The 16,655-nt window shown below is 39.2% G+C and overlaps 1 protein-coding gene across 1 annotated transcript; it reads right to left on the bottom strand.

Moving 5' to 3' along the window:
• Nucleotides 1-2,276: 2,276 nt before the first annotated feature.
• Nucleotides 2,277-16,556, bottom strand: LOC139733835 (b(0,+)-type amino acid transporter 1-like). The gene is made up of 11 exons (XM_071644641.1): nucleotides 16,337-16,556; nucleotides 15,506-15,751; nucleotides 12,282-12,407; nucleotides 10,072-10,177; nucleotides 9,589-9,633; nucleotides 8,680-8,803; nucleotides 8,005-8,108; nucleotides 6,008-6,104; nucleotides 4,976-5,125; nucleotides 3,294-3,462; nucleotides 2,277-2,572 (listed from the first exon to the last, which is right to left on the bottom strand). The coding sequence occupies exons 1-11, from the start codon at nucleotides 16,554-16,556 to the stop codon at nucleotides 2,484-2,486; spliced, it is 1,476 nt and encodes a 491-aa protein (XP_071500742.1). The 3' UTR covers nucleotides 2,277-2,483.
• Nucleotides 16,557-16,655: the final 99 nt, after the last annotated feature.

Here is a 16,655-nt window from a genome sequence, read left to right as displayed (position 1 = left end):
ACATGATTATAACTCAAGGTACTTCCACATATCTTATTCAGCTTGTACATTTCTGAACATGAATATGATAATGTTGCAATAATACCCCGCACAACAACAACAACATCAGAGACATCTTTACAAACATTTCATAGACATCATTTCTTTGTGCCCAGGTTTACATAAGTTCTTTAGAATCTTGCATAAATTTACATATAAATCTTGATTAGCTTTATTCTCCATAAAACGCAATTCACTTCTGCGATAAGCCCCTAATTTCTCAGCAGCATGTAGGAACCTATAAACAGATAAGGGAATAATGATAATAAAAACACTACACGCACAACACGCATGCCTATCGGGAATCAGGTAGGAACAAAACATAGATAAAATCATATCTAATGCTAAAAGAAGGCAAGTAAAGAGTTCAGACGTGCAAAGAAGAGAATGGATAAGAACAAGAATAACAACCTCGACTAGTTTCCCCATAACAAATATTTCAAATACGTCAAATACCCTGTTTACATCTGAATGATATTGTCATTGAGCAAACGCACGTTCGTCCATCACATTGCGCTCGAGGCTTAGCAGTTCCGAACTCCATCTCCAAGACACATCAAAAACAGCAGCAGCAGCAACAGCAACAACAACAACAACAACACATACTATGCAGACATAGGTACCAACAAACACGCGGAATCAGGCAATAACAGAACGCTTTAGGTTGGCCCCGGGGGATTTGAGGATGAGATAACATGAAACAAAATGGCGTCGACCCTGTACAATGACTACGCAGTAGATGCCATACCATTTCAACAAACTGACTGAACTGGACGGTATGTTCATTGGTCAGTCGTCGTGCCTTATCAGTATTGCCACAATGTCACATGCATAGAAAGTTCTCCCATGTGTAAACTGAACCCCACAGAGGCCATAATTGTGTGGTAGCGTTATTCCATTTCACACATCAGCTGTGAGGATGCTCGACTTTACATTCCACTTCGCACAGCTACTGGCGAACTATGATGAAGATTTCTCCTGCCGACACGTGCACCTCTGACGTACTGCAGTCACGCCCATGCAGTATAATGCACCATCTTGAGTTCCAACACCTGACATGCTTTAGAGTCATCTGGGACGGACATCACCTGCAAAGACGTCATTATTTTGTTGTTCTGTGTCTTAGCATAATTGTATTATGAACGGTAAAAGCTCTTTCCAACGGGAAACCATCGTCCACAAGACATGCTCATTCTCGAAATTTAAGTTCCAATGATATCATGATGCGCTGCCGATGAGTTTTATGGTTGTGCGCAGTTGACTTCGTTGTTTACGAGGATCACTAGGAGATGTACTTTCTTCTGATTGTTTCGAGTTATTGTCATTTTCTTTTGAGTCTCCTTATCACCCCTGCGAGAATAAAAGCCCTGTGTGACTGTAGGCCTATATCTCAGAGGCAAGAGGCAGTATCTTTGTCCGAACGATTCTCTATAAGAAAGACAACATACATCGAAAGGAGCGTGTTCTATTCTATAAACTGAAACAAGATCCCTTCCGACTTGTCCGACCTATAATGTACGCTTGTTCCATTTCGTTACGTATTATTCTTTCCTCATGTCTCACTGTTCATTTTTCTTACAGGCTAACTCTTCAGGCACACTCTCGCGGGAATGATTACATTCGGTATGTTGACCTTTGCGTCTTGGGAAGGTCAAAACGGCCATCAGTCTCGCAGACGGACGGAGATCAATGCAAGACAAATACAGAAATGAAGTAATAATGTACAAATTGAACTCTCGATTAGAGAGATACAGAATTCCTCTACAGCAACTCTTAAGATCAATGACGACATTAACATTATGGAAGCGCTTGGGAGAATGGAATGCACAAACACAAGCAAAATAATAAATGGCACCGTCACGTGACCTATCAGCTCATGAGTCACTTTCCAATCTCTTTATGGTATTTCGTCTTCTATCATATCTCGGAGAGATTTGTGAATCCGAGGGTTTTTAATAAATGACGACCACAGACGTGGAGGGAAGATCAAAATATTTTTGTTCACCATCAAATCCACAGGGGGGAGGAGACTGCAGCTTGAGTCAGACCTCTTCCTTGTATCACCAGCCGCAGTAATGGATGTGGCAAACAAAACCAAAGATAAACTCTTCAACCGTAAGTTTCCATCACCACACGCTGGTAGGCGAAGAATTTACAAGTCTTCTCAGCAGGCATCTTTCCACCATCAGCGCCACATGCATACGTCAGCAGCTGCATCCGAAGCTGACGGGATGATGCGCTCCTGGACCCCTGTTCCTTCTCAGAGGTGATACCACTGCTCTTCATGAGGGACGTGGTCTTGATTGCGATGGTTATCCGGATTGGGAGGAGCACGAAGATATCGAAGAAGATTATCATGGTAAAGATGATGATGGCGACGATGATGTTAATGATGATGATGATGATGATGATTTTCACACATGAAGTGATCCCTGTCGGTGACCCTATAACTGGATCTTCTCCTCCTCGTCCTTTTTGTTGTAGGAGGTGGGGACTACGAAAAGGAGCACCTGGAAGAACCGTGTGATGGGATCTGGGAGAGTAGTGGAAGAAGAAGACAACCAAACTATCAATCATCAAAGACGAACTTTGAGAGATATGTGTTGAGTTCGCTCCTATCAATTTGCCTACTTTACGAGGCCACCTGTACCTCCCCTTTCAAAAAACAGAGGGAGTGAGAAAAATATGAGTCTTGTTTTAGGGCATTCAAGGAAAAACGAGTCTTATTTAAGAGTATTCAAGAAAAATTAGTCTTGTACGGGCAGTTCGGCTGCTGTGAGCAAAATCTGGCGTTTGGGTCCGTAGCGAGGTTGAGGACGAGCCGATTTTGTTGTAACACGCCTTTCTCATAGGCACCTCCAAAAGCATATTGATCAGGAATGATCTTCAACAGACAATTAAGATTGGTAGTATCTGGCTTCATCCGTCGATCCACGGTACAACACCCCTCATGATTCGTTTAAGATGAATGGATACTACTACAACAGATATCTGGCACGTGACTATATTGAGGCAAACACAACAACAGTTTGTGCTCGGCGATAAAATCTTGTTTTAATTATTTCAGTGATGAAATAACAACAAAACAAAACAAAAATCTTTCAGCATAACGTCCACTTCCTCGTTATAAGCTCCAGTTGTTCGGAAGCTATGATTTCTCTTAATTCACTATATTCATCGCGAGGACATCGCGAGGAAAACGTAGGGATAAATCAAATGAGGGAAATGAAAAAAAAAAGTGGGTATATACTTACTCATGCACCTCAAGGAGACCTTGTGCCGGACTAATACGAAGTAGACGACGACGCCGGAGAGAATAAAGAGGAAGGCGTAGAGGAACTCGAACACCGGGTCGCTGACGATGGGAGCGAGGATGAGATACAGCGATGCGATGAAGACGAGAATGGGGACGAAGATAGGAACCTGAATGATGGAAGAACGCGGGCACGTTATGACACTGGTATCACTAAGGCTTATACAGTGGAATTCCCGTTATAATGAAGTCCTCGGAACCGGCAGTTTTCTTTCGTTATAACCGAACAAATAAACAATAGAATAATTCGAATGGATGATGTTGTGGCCTGAGTTTTTACTTCGTTGCAACTGGAATTTCGTTATAACCATGTTCGTTATAATGGGAGTGCACTGTACCCTCGTTCAACAGAGATTTCTTCCCATCGGTCACTAATCGGAAGCAAAGTTTGTTGCTTCAGGCCACCACCCGAAGTGTACCGGATCACAGTCTGATGAATCCGACTTGTGGTGGTCGACTATCAGGTCAGTGTCAAGGTCCTCACCGGACCTTGCCTCATCGGATCTTGCCCGGCGTGTTTGACACTGACCCGAGTGGTCGACCAACACGAGTCGGATTTATCAGACTGCCATCCGATACATTTCGGTGGGTGGCCTGAAGCAACAAACTTTGCTTCAGACTAGTGCGACTACTCCGACTATGATTGCGGGTGCGGACGAAACTCAACATTCACGGGAATTTCAACTGCTCAATCAAGTACAATATTGTTTGCTCTGGCGTAGAGCAGGGATTTCGAAAGAGTGTGAACCTTGCTATAGTCGTTCGACGTATGTTAATCTACCCCAAATCATTATTATCATTTTCCTTTTTACGTTCTGTTGTAGCGTATAATCCCATGATCATAAGGGTGGGGAAGTTGGTGTTTGTTTGGGGCTTTTTTGTATCAAATTGGTGCGCAGGCATTACGACGATGTAAGAACATGTAGGCCTATGTGTTGTTTATATGTTCATAATGCGTGTTTGTCTATATCATGTATTTTGGTATATAATCGTGTAATATTTGTATATTTGGGGTTTTTTTTTAATGATTGTTTTATGTGTATATGTGTATGTAGACAAATCTGGAATCTTATACCTATTGACGTCAAATTTAATGATACAGTAAATGTTTTTTTTTTTTTAAAGAGGCTATATATCACTTGCGAAGTGTTCCCAAACTGCCATTCAAAACTGAATTCATATGAGATTATCACAACGGGGGCGTGCTTATTGATGTAAGCATCTTGCGTTGTAAAATGCATATGTCCGTGTGCGCTTGGGTGTGTACCAATATGTATAATATGTAGGTTATAGAAAGAAAAGACGAACCAGTGCATTTACTATCGCGGGGTAAGTTTCAATAACGCCACATTGCCTTCTCGTTAACCCTTTTTTGTCACGTGTATAACTTTGCATTATCTGCCCCATTGTTATGTCAAATCATTTAGTTTTATTTCTGTTCCATTTCTTTGTTTCATTTTCCATCTGAGAAGATGGCTGGATAGCCCATATCCAGCTGCGCGTGTATCTGTTAATATATTATCCTCACATTTCTATTGTAGGCATGTTATACTGAGTGAAAGTGATAAATCAATAAATGAATTATTGCATAGTGTGTGTGTCTTTATTTTAGTCCATACAAACCTTAATGGGTCGTTCCCAATCCTTGTGTGTATATCGCATGAGAAGTAGGGAGAATACGGTGAGACCGTAGAAGAGCCACACAGCGAAGCTGAAGTAGTTGAGGAGCGAGTCGAAGTTTCCAATGGCTATTAGGGCAGCTGCGATTATAGACTGTAATTAGAACGGAAGGAAACAATATAATTCAACTTTTCCTCTTTTCCATGTATTTGAATATCTATTATGTCTATCATATTAGTGTGATACGCATAAATCTATCCATGTTGATTATGTATCACAGGTGTATATATTTGTGTATACACGTGTTATACAAAAGCATATTCATGAAAATAAGATACAAACATAATTTAGGTTTATGGATAAGTATGATGCGCTTACAATTGGACATGAATAATAAACATGGTATTGTTATATTCATTTGTACAATGCGCAATCATGCATATATTACAACAGTATAATAATGTCCTAAAAGTATTATCTGCGAATGTTATGTACTTAAAATAAGACATTAATGTAGGCCTATCTCTGTTATTCATGCACATGTTCAGCAGACCTCCATCTGTGAACAAGTCAAAAAGAAAATAAAGACCAATCATACACCAAGCAATGAATTTTTCAAAGTTTTGTCATCATTTTGAGGCTGACTTAAATATCTTCCAATCAAGCCAATGGAAGTATGATTTATGTTGCATTTAAGTTTGATGAAGGCTAAGCTTGCAGTAGATATTCATGGCACTAAGCACAATATCTGATTTTGGTCAAAGAATATTGTAAATCTTGAATGTTTCATGAATTTTAAAACTCCTTACCAAGGACATTATAATATATAAGTTCGTTTTGATTCTTGCTCAATTTGATAAAGGTCATCTTTAACCTCAAGCCTCTTGTAAAGTTAACACACTTTGTGATTCTTTTTTTTTGTCTACTTGACTACTACAATGGAAGGAAATGAAAAACAAGCAAGCAGTGTGTCGTATAATACTGCATGGTTATAGTCCCAAAGAAAACTGTATCATTCACACCTCCAATACTTACTACAGACATGATGGCGGGCTGTGGAGTGCATCGCTTGGCATGGACCATGCCCAATATTTGAAGCATATGACCTTCTCTTGCTGCGACAAAGGGCAGTCTGTAGGGGAAGATAAACAGACAGAAGAGATATGTTAATAAAGGGAGTGTACAGTACTGGTTGAGGTGAGGATTCATGTTTTGAAAATTCCAAAGTGAGATAATGAGAAACCTCTTATGAAATATGAAAGGGCATGTAATTTTAAGAAGGATTCAACGTTTATTTCATGAAAATCGGTTTTCAAATGGCTGAGATATCCAAAAAAGTGATAGTAATAAAAGGCGACAGGCCACAACTTTATTAGGACCTCTTTGTTCCACCTTGTTTTTGGATATCTCAGCCATTTAAAAACTGATCTTCATCAAATAAACTTTTGATACCCCTTAGAATTGCATGCTCTGTGACATCTCAGAGAGTGGTTTCTGACTATCTCGCAAAGTGTTAAAAGCTAAATTCTCACCTCGACCAGAACTGTACACACCCTTTAAGATCAGACATGAGTGAGAGATTAGTGTAGAGAAAGATTTTGTGAGAGGGAGAGGGATTTAAAGGTCAATAGAGAGGAAGGAATAAAATCGCATTGAATGGCTGGCTGCTTCTTAAAGAGTCATCGTAAAGAGTTTAAGTACCGTCGAGTATAGGGCTCCCCTTAAAACTTCAAGACATAAAGCCGTTGGGAATTCTTCTTGGCTGTAAAACCACTCTCTTTCTCAATGGCTATTGCACCCTTCCAATTTTGGAGATTTTATGCTGCTTTATGCTCGGTACTTAATGCAAAAAGGTCGAGTACAATGTACCAAATTATAACACTTAGTGGTTTATTATAGACTTCAGGATAACACTTTATTATACAGGGCATTGCATACATAGTGTATCGCCATACCTGTTCTTTCAACTCTACACGTTTCGAAAATAATACTCAAGAGTCATGCATACTTATGGTATGATGGATTGTTGTTTGTTTGTCTGTGTTCTTCGTATGGCATATGCTGAGTTGATACTATTTGCTGAGTTGATACTATTTGCTGATAATTAATGCCAGTGACCTACGGGGGGGGGGGGGGGGGCGGAGGGGGCGGGGGGGTCGACATCATTCACCCTTTTTCTGGTGTGGGAATGTTTGGACCACTTCAGCAGGGGTGCAAAAGGGCCTTATCCATAAACTTTAAAACACATATGAGCGACAGGGGACAAAATTATGTGACTTCTCGTAATCGTACTAAAAGTAACACGTCTGGACCAGTGTGACCGTGCATCACAAAACGAACAAAAAGTCGCACCCTTTGATTTTACGTGAATACTCAAAAAAAGGTGAAACGGGTCAACCAAGTCAATATTGGATTTTTCATCCTTTCTCAAAGAACTACCCTTCTTCTATATTATTCGTAAGTTTTGGATCATAAAATGAATAGGAAAGTGCATTTTCAGCACTTTTTTACCTTTTTTTGTAGAGTAGTGAGATCTGGAGGCCCCTGTTCATTTCTTGATAATTCTTAGAACACTCTTCACTTTTATCTCTCGTAACTTTTGAAGAAAAAAAGCTACTGCCTTGAAATTTGACATTAACCATGGACATATTGTGTTGATAGAGGGTGTACAATTTCAGCGTAATCCGTTTATCTCTCCATTGTCGTTGCTCCGGTGGTTTACACCCTGTTTTTTGTCCCATTCATCACACAGCCAGCACGGTTTGGTAAAGATTGAGCGCTTGAATAGACACTGTACTTCAGAGCCTCTTTTCTCGGTTCACACTTTTCCAGAGTGTGTGTTTTCTTTCAATATTTAGATAGGTTAGGAGAGTCCATTTGATTCGAGTTATACATCATTTTAAAGCTTAGAGTCTGCTCTTTCAGAATCTGCCCTTAACTAGAAATCTGCGTCTGGCGACTTTTTGTTTGTTTTGTGATTCAGAGTCACAGTATATAGTGTGAGCTTGAGTGTGCCGCAATATTCATTTTACCTGCCCGCTGTAAATAGACTGGCGTTTGCTGCTCCGAAAGTGGACATGCATACACCCAACGGCACAATCCAGGCGAAAACACCCATAGTCCTTTGGGCAAATGTCTAAAGGAAAAAACAAAAACAAACTCCTCGCATTAACTAGCAGGTCAAACATTCCTTAGCACCACAAGGTTAAGAACAGAATAGGCAAATGAATCATCTGTGAATAATATACCCATTATGACACAAAATAAATATAATACCTTTAAGTAATGAAAGTGGTCACAAAGTACTAAATCAAGAATTCCCTGACATATCGTAACATTGCATTTTTGTTACCTGTTTTCCATCTAATTTTCATATTTTCCAGCGTCAAATTCTTTATGATCAAGTTGCTTTTGTGTAGCATCATGTACTGTCTATGGCTGCTCTACTGGGAAAACACAAATGCAACTTCACATTGATTCTAGCAACTATTATTTTGTTCTGATGATCAAAGACTCTAACTTGCAGCTGCACCTAGCATCAATATCAATATTTCATTGAATGAAGGAGAGGAGGCCATTATACCAGTGCTATCTAACAATGATGCAATATGTTAAAGTTATCAGTGTTTAAATTATAAAAAAAAAAAAAAAACAGCCTCGGCCACTACCGCTACTACGCCCTCTTGCGACAAGATTTGGGATCTTACCACGGCCACCGCTTTCGATGCCAGCATTTCCGCCGGTGTGATGACAGTGAAGTACGATATATTAACCATCAGGTAGATCATGGTGACAAACGGGATACCGACGATCAGTGAAAGTGGAAGATTCCTGGAATAAAGGGTGACATATTGGTTCGATCTGGCGTTACTTGAGTTAGTTCTTTGTGAGGTCACCAGCAACTGTGCAGATACATGTACTACAAACCGCAAAATATGGTAATGGTTATTGATACATAATGTCATAACGAATTGTCATAAAATTTGAGCACCCCCCCCCCCCCCGTATCATAATTGAGCAAAATAAACAAGCAAACAAATACATGGAAAAAAAAGAAAGTGGATGGGGTAGATACACGTTGCCATAAATGAAGCATCTCAGCCTCTCTCCCTCTCTCTATAATGTACTACAGATAATAATACTCACATTAATCTCAATATCTACCATTCCTGCCTCTGCACTAGCCTTTGCAATATGACAGAGGAATTACATAAGTATAAAAGAAACAAAAGCTGTGCAAATACATAGTTATATATAGTTCTAGGGCAAGTACCCCTGAACCCTTTCCCAAATCCTAACCCTAACCCAAACTCTTACCCTAAATCTAACCCTAACCCTAATCTTTACTCTAACCTTATCACTTACCAGTATTTAGGGGCAATTGTCCTCAGGGCTAATTGCACTGATAATCGTTAGGCCATACATTATATGCATATTCGTATATACTATGATTATCATAATTTATCATAATCATAATCATAATTATGATACAACTACAAACGTGCATGACCGAAATTACAAAGAAAAGCTATAGACAGCGGCAGGAAAGCAGACGACGACACACACATGTAACAGACAATACTTCGAATTATTTATCAAATTTTCACATTTCTCACCTTCGAGGATTTTCTAATTCTTCTGTCAGGGCATTGAGAAAACTCCTGTGTACAAAGAGAAATAATAAAAGAGGTAGCACTGAATGACGATCAGTCACGAACACATATCATATAGAATGCAAACTGTACATAACTTAAACAGTGCATATAATGTAAATGCCCTCTAGACAAATGACGAATTAAAAGTACACCTCTCAATCAAACAAACCCATGCCTTGCCACAATGTCGACATTAATGTTTGATAATGACTAAGTGGGACTATCGTGTCGATTAGAATAAAGAGAATTGACTACTCTGTCTCTAACGAATTTATTCTCATTTCTTTCAATAAATCATTCAGACTTTCTTTTTCATAAAAAAAACAACAACAAAGTGTCTATTCGTCAAAACTTTGATACAATGTGTCTAGTTGCTTCCTATCAATAAACATTCAAAAATCTATTGAAGATCAAAATTTATTTGTCCCAAAAATGTTGGCATACCATCCTTCATAGGCCCACAGTCCCTGGTAGAATGCAAGGGCGTACGAAAAGACCTCCGGCGTGCTGTCCTTGAAAGATTCCTCCGGGTTCAAGAATTCAGTTTTACCTGAAAGAATAATATAGTAATCATAAGGTAAATAATGATAATCATACAGTGAATAAAAATGGCCCCAAATCACATCCTCTCTCTCAAAGGATATAAACAACATTCCAAACTCTGCCAGTGGCAATAATAAATCTCATAAAAGTGAAAAAGAAGAGACCTCCGGATGATTTTCTGATTTTTACGTTTGAACAACTATACATTAATTTTACCGAGGACAGAGTTTCAGAATTTATTATAAATGGGATGAAAAATAAGAATATTTTCAAAATGTAGTACAAATTTCAGTGAACAAGGATGATGACGTGGCAGAGTCACCATAAGAATGCATGAGTTGGGGCTCAAGGAAGCAGAACAAAAGAAGAAGGCATGCATAGATTATACACAGGTGAACTCGCAAGCAAGCGGTATTGTAATGGAATTACACTGCTACATTTCTGAAATATGTGAGGCTCCTATGTCATCATTCTTGTTCAATGTAATTTGTTTAAGGTTTTTCAAAGCATTGTTTCTCTGCTTATGAACCACAATCAATTCCACAAATCTATACATGGAGTTGTCGATTTGTGTACAACATGATGTGAAATTATGAAAATCGTCTGGAATGCCCCTTTAAAGAAAGTTATACCAGAAATAATGACAGTAGTAATGACAATGATATTAACATCAAACTGCTATTGCAAAATAATTATAATTATGGAAAAAGATGAAAATGACAAAATACTAATATGAATAACAGTGATAACAATAATAACAGAAAGGAAACATTAATTGCATTAAAACTTGAACCTTCTCCAGACGTTAATGTAGCAAAAGTGATTGCTTCTCGCACGCTTCTTTAGAAAGATATTTTTTTTTTTGTATTTTAATGAATACTAATATGCGGACATAGTACAAATGCATGGTCACACCCATTCGAGGAGTGGGGTGGAGCAGTAAGGTGGCAGGGGGAGAAGGTGGGGAGCCTGGAGCTCATATCAGGGGCATGTCAAGTCCACTAGTATTTTTCGCGTTTGCCAAAAAGCGACATCTCTATTATAATTTTGTTATGCTTGAAATGGGCTTTATTTTTTGGATGAATTTAACAAGTTAGTGTTCTGATATTTACACTTCATATCAGTGTAATGCCATAGACTCGGCTTGTAATTGAGAAAAAAAAATCGTACCGTCTCGTTGTAGTCCTGTTTAGCTTTGATAATGGAAAAATGTGTGTGTGTGTGTGTGTGTGTGTGTGTGTTTTCTGCCATTTTGAGCCATTGCCATCGTTGCATTTATTTCGAGTGCTGTTAGAAATGGAGCCCGGTTACGGTCTATTAGATGATTAATAGTGCGTGTAGCCTGAAGTTGGCAGATCTCGCAAGCGTTCATACTTGAGAAAATACAGGTGTGTAAATCGTGTGTGGGTGTGTATGGAAATCTACAAGTGTGTACATTTGTAACCATAGATATACGAGGATACTGGTGTGACCATGGTGCTACTATAGAGTAACTCCATGATGGTGTGACGGCGATGGTTATCATATGAAGGTGTGTGTTGGTAGGTGTTCGATTGAGGGAGCTTTTGTGGTCTGAGTGGTAAAGACTCCATACATAGAGGAGGATGAGGAGTAGAGGGAGCATTCGGGTAGGACTTTGCAGCCGGATGTAGCGCATGGCAGTCGTAACTGAAAATAACTCAGACCACTTTGAATCCAAAAACACTGCAGAATCGTGGAGCTACAATACACAAAACTTATGTTGTAGCTCGTGGTAGAAATGGGTTCTAGGTAACTTGGAAAAGCACCAGTGACAACATTGAAATTTAATACCAACTATACACCAATCATAGGAACATAATCTACACTGACACAAGCACTGTTACACCGAGTCACAGGCGCCAGACCATTATTAGTAGGTTGCTTTAGATTTTCGCGAAGGGGACGTTCAGAGGGGAAAAAAAAATGAGCCGAGAACGTCCAACGCACTCGTCGTCTCAAACGTCCGCGCCGCAAATCTACAGCTCCCTAATATAGTCTAGATGACGCCAACGCCAACACCTATCTCACGACAACATTAAACACTTACTGGTACAGAGAACATAGGAACAGGATGAGGCTCGTTCACTCACCTCGACCGATGTTGACGAACCCGATGGCGATGATGACGACACAAAGTAGTGTCTTGGCCACCGTGAATACGATCTGAAGCTGATTGGCCGCCTTGACACTGTAACAGTTGATGAAAGTCAGCGTCACTGTATCAGGGAAGAAGAGAAAAACAAACAAACACACAGATATTTCATCAATTACAATATTTAACTCGTTTAGAAGCGAATGTTTGAGAATCTTTCTCTGAGTTTCGTCCCTCTTTTCTTTAAGGAATCTTCCCACTATTGCCATTAATGCTGATATAAAACATATTATTCTCACATCTTACTGAACATGGTCACAAAGGCAGCAATATGATTCCTTCAGCCTTAGGGCACAACTGCTGTTGATACTGGGGCTTGAAGCCGGGACCTTGCGACCGAGTAACCGCGGTTTTATCCAATGAGAAAAAGCTCTTCATAGTATCTTCACCTTCTTGACCCACATCGCAAGTCCAATCAATATTGGTTTTCAGTGTAACCTCTGTTTTGACAGTGGATCCTACAACCCTGACGACGATCATTCCTACCCTAGTATTGCGTGGTTTTGTGAAGCACCCATTTACACACCGCGTTTACGCATGTGTACAAAATAGAATGTGTTAATTGTTAAAACTTGATTTCTTTCTGCACGCATCTGTGGAGAGTCGACCCGTAGAAATACATTGTTCATAATAAGTCTAAAACACATCTGCTGTACACTATGACTATACTGAGCTTATGATGCGGTATGGTTCCCCCTTCCTGTCCCCTTTTCATTTAGGCCTATTCTCCCTTCAATCATCAACTGTCCTTCTCCCTATATCACTACATGACATACTTCTGCAATTAAAACTACTACTACCACTACTACTACTACTACTACTACTACTACTACTACTACTACTATCACAGGACTAGTTACTAATGCTACCACTAATTATGACTATTACTACGTCATTCATATTGCGGCTGCTTCTATACTACTACTCCTACTTATATTCCTACTTGTTTTATTACTTCTACTACTACTCTTCTACTATTTTCATTCTCATTATATACTTACTTCTTTTTCTATGTTTTCATTCTCCTACTACTCCTGATTTTGTCAAACTTTTTGAATATGAATCAATGCTAATGCTATTTTTCTTCCCTCCTTCTCTTTCATCATGTTGATCTTTTTCTTGTTTGACGGAAGGTGGGTTTTATCAGTTCCATCGTAATGTCTTTGTCCTACCAAGGTCTTTACTGCATTTAAGTCGGCGAGGAATATGTATACACAGTCACGCTTTTATGCTTTCTGATATTGATTTTTGCATGATAGAGTTTGGTTCAATTGTGATCCTGCGCGAAAAACAGGAAGACGTTCTGATGACTATAAAGATAAATTGCAAAGGTATACAGGCTTTGATTGCAGTTCGTAATGGGACAGGAATAGATAGATTTCATCATTTTTTTTCTATTCAATCGTTCATATATTATTCAATAAAAACGTCCAGCAAGCATGTATGATAGTGTTAAAATAAAGTCACAGTTCAATTTTTATATCTGTGGGGATACTCTTGTAAATATTGTGAGTATGAATACTCTCATGTACAGAAAATGGTAATGATTAAAGCTCTACCATGTTACTGTTTTCATGCAATATTTTACAGAGCTGAGACATAATTTGCATTTTTTTACTTGATGATTAATGTCTTGTTAGCACTGTGAATATGTTTTCCTTCCACGGACTGGAATTTATTGCCCAGACTTACGATATTCACATTTCGGTTTTTGATAGAAGCAAATGACTCCATAAAAGCATATCATCATTGTGCTGACATAAACTGAAGGTCGTCTTGACAATAAATGAATACACATCCCCTCAAGGTCATTATTGAGAGATAAAGACCCCAGTATTAAGCCAGGGCATTATAAACGTGGCACTCCCTCCTCTGTTATTTGACATTCATGCATGTTGCACTCCGTCATAGCTAAATAGTTGCACTCCACCGTGTGCTATATAGCTAAAATATATAATCACGTATGTAGTGTATGTTGCACTCCGCAGTGTGCTTAATAGTAAATAATCACATAATTATGATGCTCTTCCTAGTATGCGATTGTTTAAGAATGTGGCGCTTTTCAAGCTACTGTTTAACAAAATGGTGGCTCAAATAACAAGACTGTCAATAATTACATAATGATATTCAAAAAGAAGGAGGAAAAACTCGGGCACGAGAAATCTTTTTGCGCCTATGCTGCTATTGTCAAACTTTTTTGTTAGAAGAGGACATCGGGCAGCTCATTCTCAGATTTTGGTCACTAAGTGGCTTCTTTCTACAATGGTTTGTAATCACTTAGGTATGGTTAAATCCTGTCACTCATAACTTTGCATTTCTTTATTAATGAATAATTGCATTCATGTTTATCAATTTATTATTCTTTTCTTTATGACATTCAGCGAGTGTGGTCTATCCAAGTGCACAAATCTACTTTCCAAGGGCAAATATATAGTTGTTATAAACACTAAGATAAATTCTTCGATGTTTATGATATGCAGGAAACGGCTTGATTCTCCTAATATCACCTATACAGTGACGTCTGAGAAGCTTTAGTACTGATCTCATGTCATACTAGAGTCGCGTATAACGTTGATTGCTTCACTTTCTTTACATTTCCTTTAAATAAACTTTTGTATAATTTATATCATCAAAATATTGTATCCAAAATTTTCAACCACAATCTAGGCGAGACTCGTGATTTGCACACACCAGAGAAACTAGGCACAGCACTGAAGACCTATAGGCTTTTGTTCTCTTAAAGGCATAATTTACCATTTGCAGATGAAACAAAATTCCAGGCAGCTTTAGTGCTTCAAGTATAGTTCTAAGATGTGAGTTTAATAGGCATAGAGACAACCATTGTAAAAATTTTAACCAGGATAATCAATGATAAGTATTGTTAGATATACAAAATGTGAACAATAGGAATAATAAAATTGTTTCTGGACTAGAACGTCTATACAGTTATGTTTTAATAAGAAACACAGTGATATCTCCCTATATTTTAGGTTTTACTGCAAAGTTTTTATATGATAGGATGTTTTGTTATAGAAATGACCTACACATAAGCATCTTATTGTGAGAACTCGAAAATTTTTAAAATCACTGCTCCCAAAGGTAAACAGAACATTTAACCGGAACCTCTCTGATAGGTCAAAGGTCATCTACTCTGCGACTCACTCAGAGCTAGCATGCCGAAGATCTTGGCGACCCCGTCGTTCTCCGTGCAGTCGCCCTGCGTGATGTACTCGGCCGTGTACGTGCCCATGATGAGACAGACGATGGCCACCGTGGCGGGCCGGATGATGAGGATGAAGGTCCAGCCAAACAAGAAGGCGGGAAGCTCGCCCAGGCTTTCCAAGAGGTAGGCGTACTCACCCCCCGACTTGGGGATCATCGTGCCCAGCTCGGCGTAGCAGAGCGATCCTGTTCGAGAAGGGGAAAGATCGAATGATATATAGGAAATAAACCAAAACAGTTTATAATACACGGTGAAGTTGATATCAACAAGGCTGACTATTCTAAAGAAAACTTCAAGGATACCCATACTACAAACACCACCTAAAATCTTACAATACCCTATCAGATTTATCCATAACAAGTTAAGCCAAACTGAAATAACTGATACATCATAATAGCAACACATCAATAGCTTGATTTTAAGATCAATTGCAACAGAGATTTCATCAATTACATTCAACTCGTTAAGAAGCAAACGTTTGAGAATCTTTCTCTGAGTTTCTTCCTTCATTTCTTTAAGGAATCCTCTCACTAATGCTATTAATGCTGATATATAAAACATACATTCTCACATCTTACTGAACATGTATGCTTGTTTATTATTTGGGGGGTTTTGACCTGAATAAACATCTGATGTCAGAATCATCATACAAATCTATGACACGAATCACGAGAAAATAAGAGAGAGAGAGAGAGAGAGAGGGGGGGGGGGGGATACAGAAGGAAAGATGGGGAGTCAGAGCATATCAGTATATGCGATAAATTCCGTACCTCCAAGCCCAAGAAAGCCGCAGAGCAGCCAAATGATGAGACTCATCCCCACGCTCTCCGTCTCCCTAAGGATACCGACCGGCGACACAAAGATGCCCGAACCGATCATCCCGCCGACCACGAAGGCGATCCCGCCCACGATGCCGACTTCGCGTTTGAGCTTGACATCACCGCTGGAGTCGTGGAAGTCAGTGCTGGAAGGCTTCGACTTCAGCGACATGGTTGCCGAACGCTACCGTTTACGTTTTCACACTTGTACGAACGTTTTTTTCGATTCTATTAGCGCCTTTGACGCTTAGGTTTATTGTGGATTTTGTCT

Source organism: Diadema antillarum, unplaced genomic scaffold (assembly GCF_040938485.1).
Source record: "Diadema antillarum isolate AM-2024a unplaced genomic scaffold, OU_Dant_1.0 seq00000498_RagTag, whole genome shotgun sequence".
In the NCBI taxonomy this organism is placed as follows: domain Eukaryota; kingdom Metazoa; phylum Echinodermata; class Echinoidea; order Diadematoida; family Diadematidae; genus Diadema; species Diadema antillarum.
The sequence above is the reverse complement of the archived record's forward strand: the minus strand, read 5'-3'. Positions and strand labels throughout refer to the sequence as shown.

Coding starts and splice junctions, on each gene's coding strand:
- LOC139733835 (XM_071644641.1), bottom strand. CDS start 16,556: ATGTCGCTGAAGTCGAAGCCTTCCAGCACTGACTTCCACGACTCCAGC. Junction 8,804..9,588: donor GAATTAGAAAATCCTCGAAG/GTGAGAAATGTG, acceptor CCTTTATTCCAG/GAATCTTCCACTTTCACTGA. Junction 6,105..8,004: donor AGTCTATTTACAGCGGGCAG/GTAAAATGAATA, acceptor CTTCCCCTACAG/ACTGCCCTTTGTCGCAGCAA.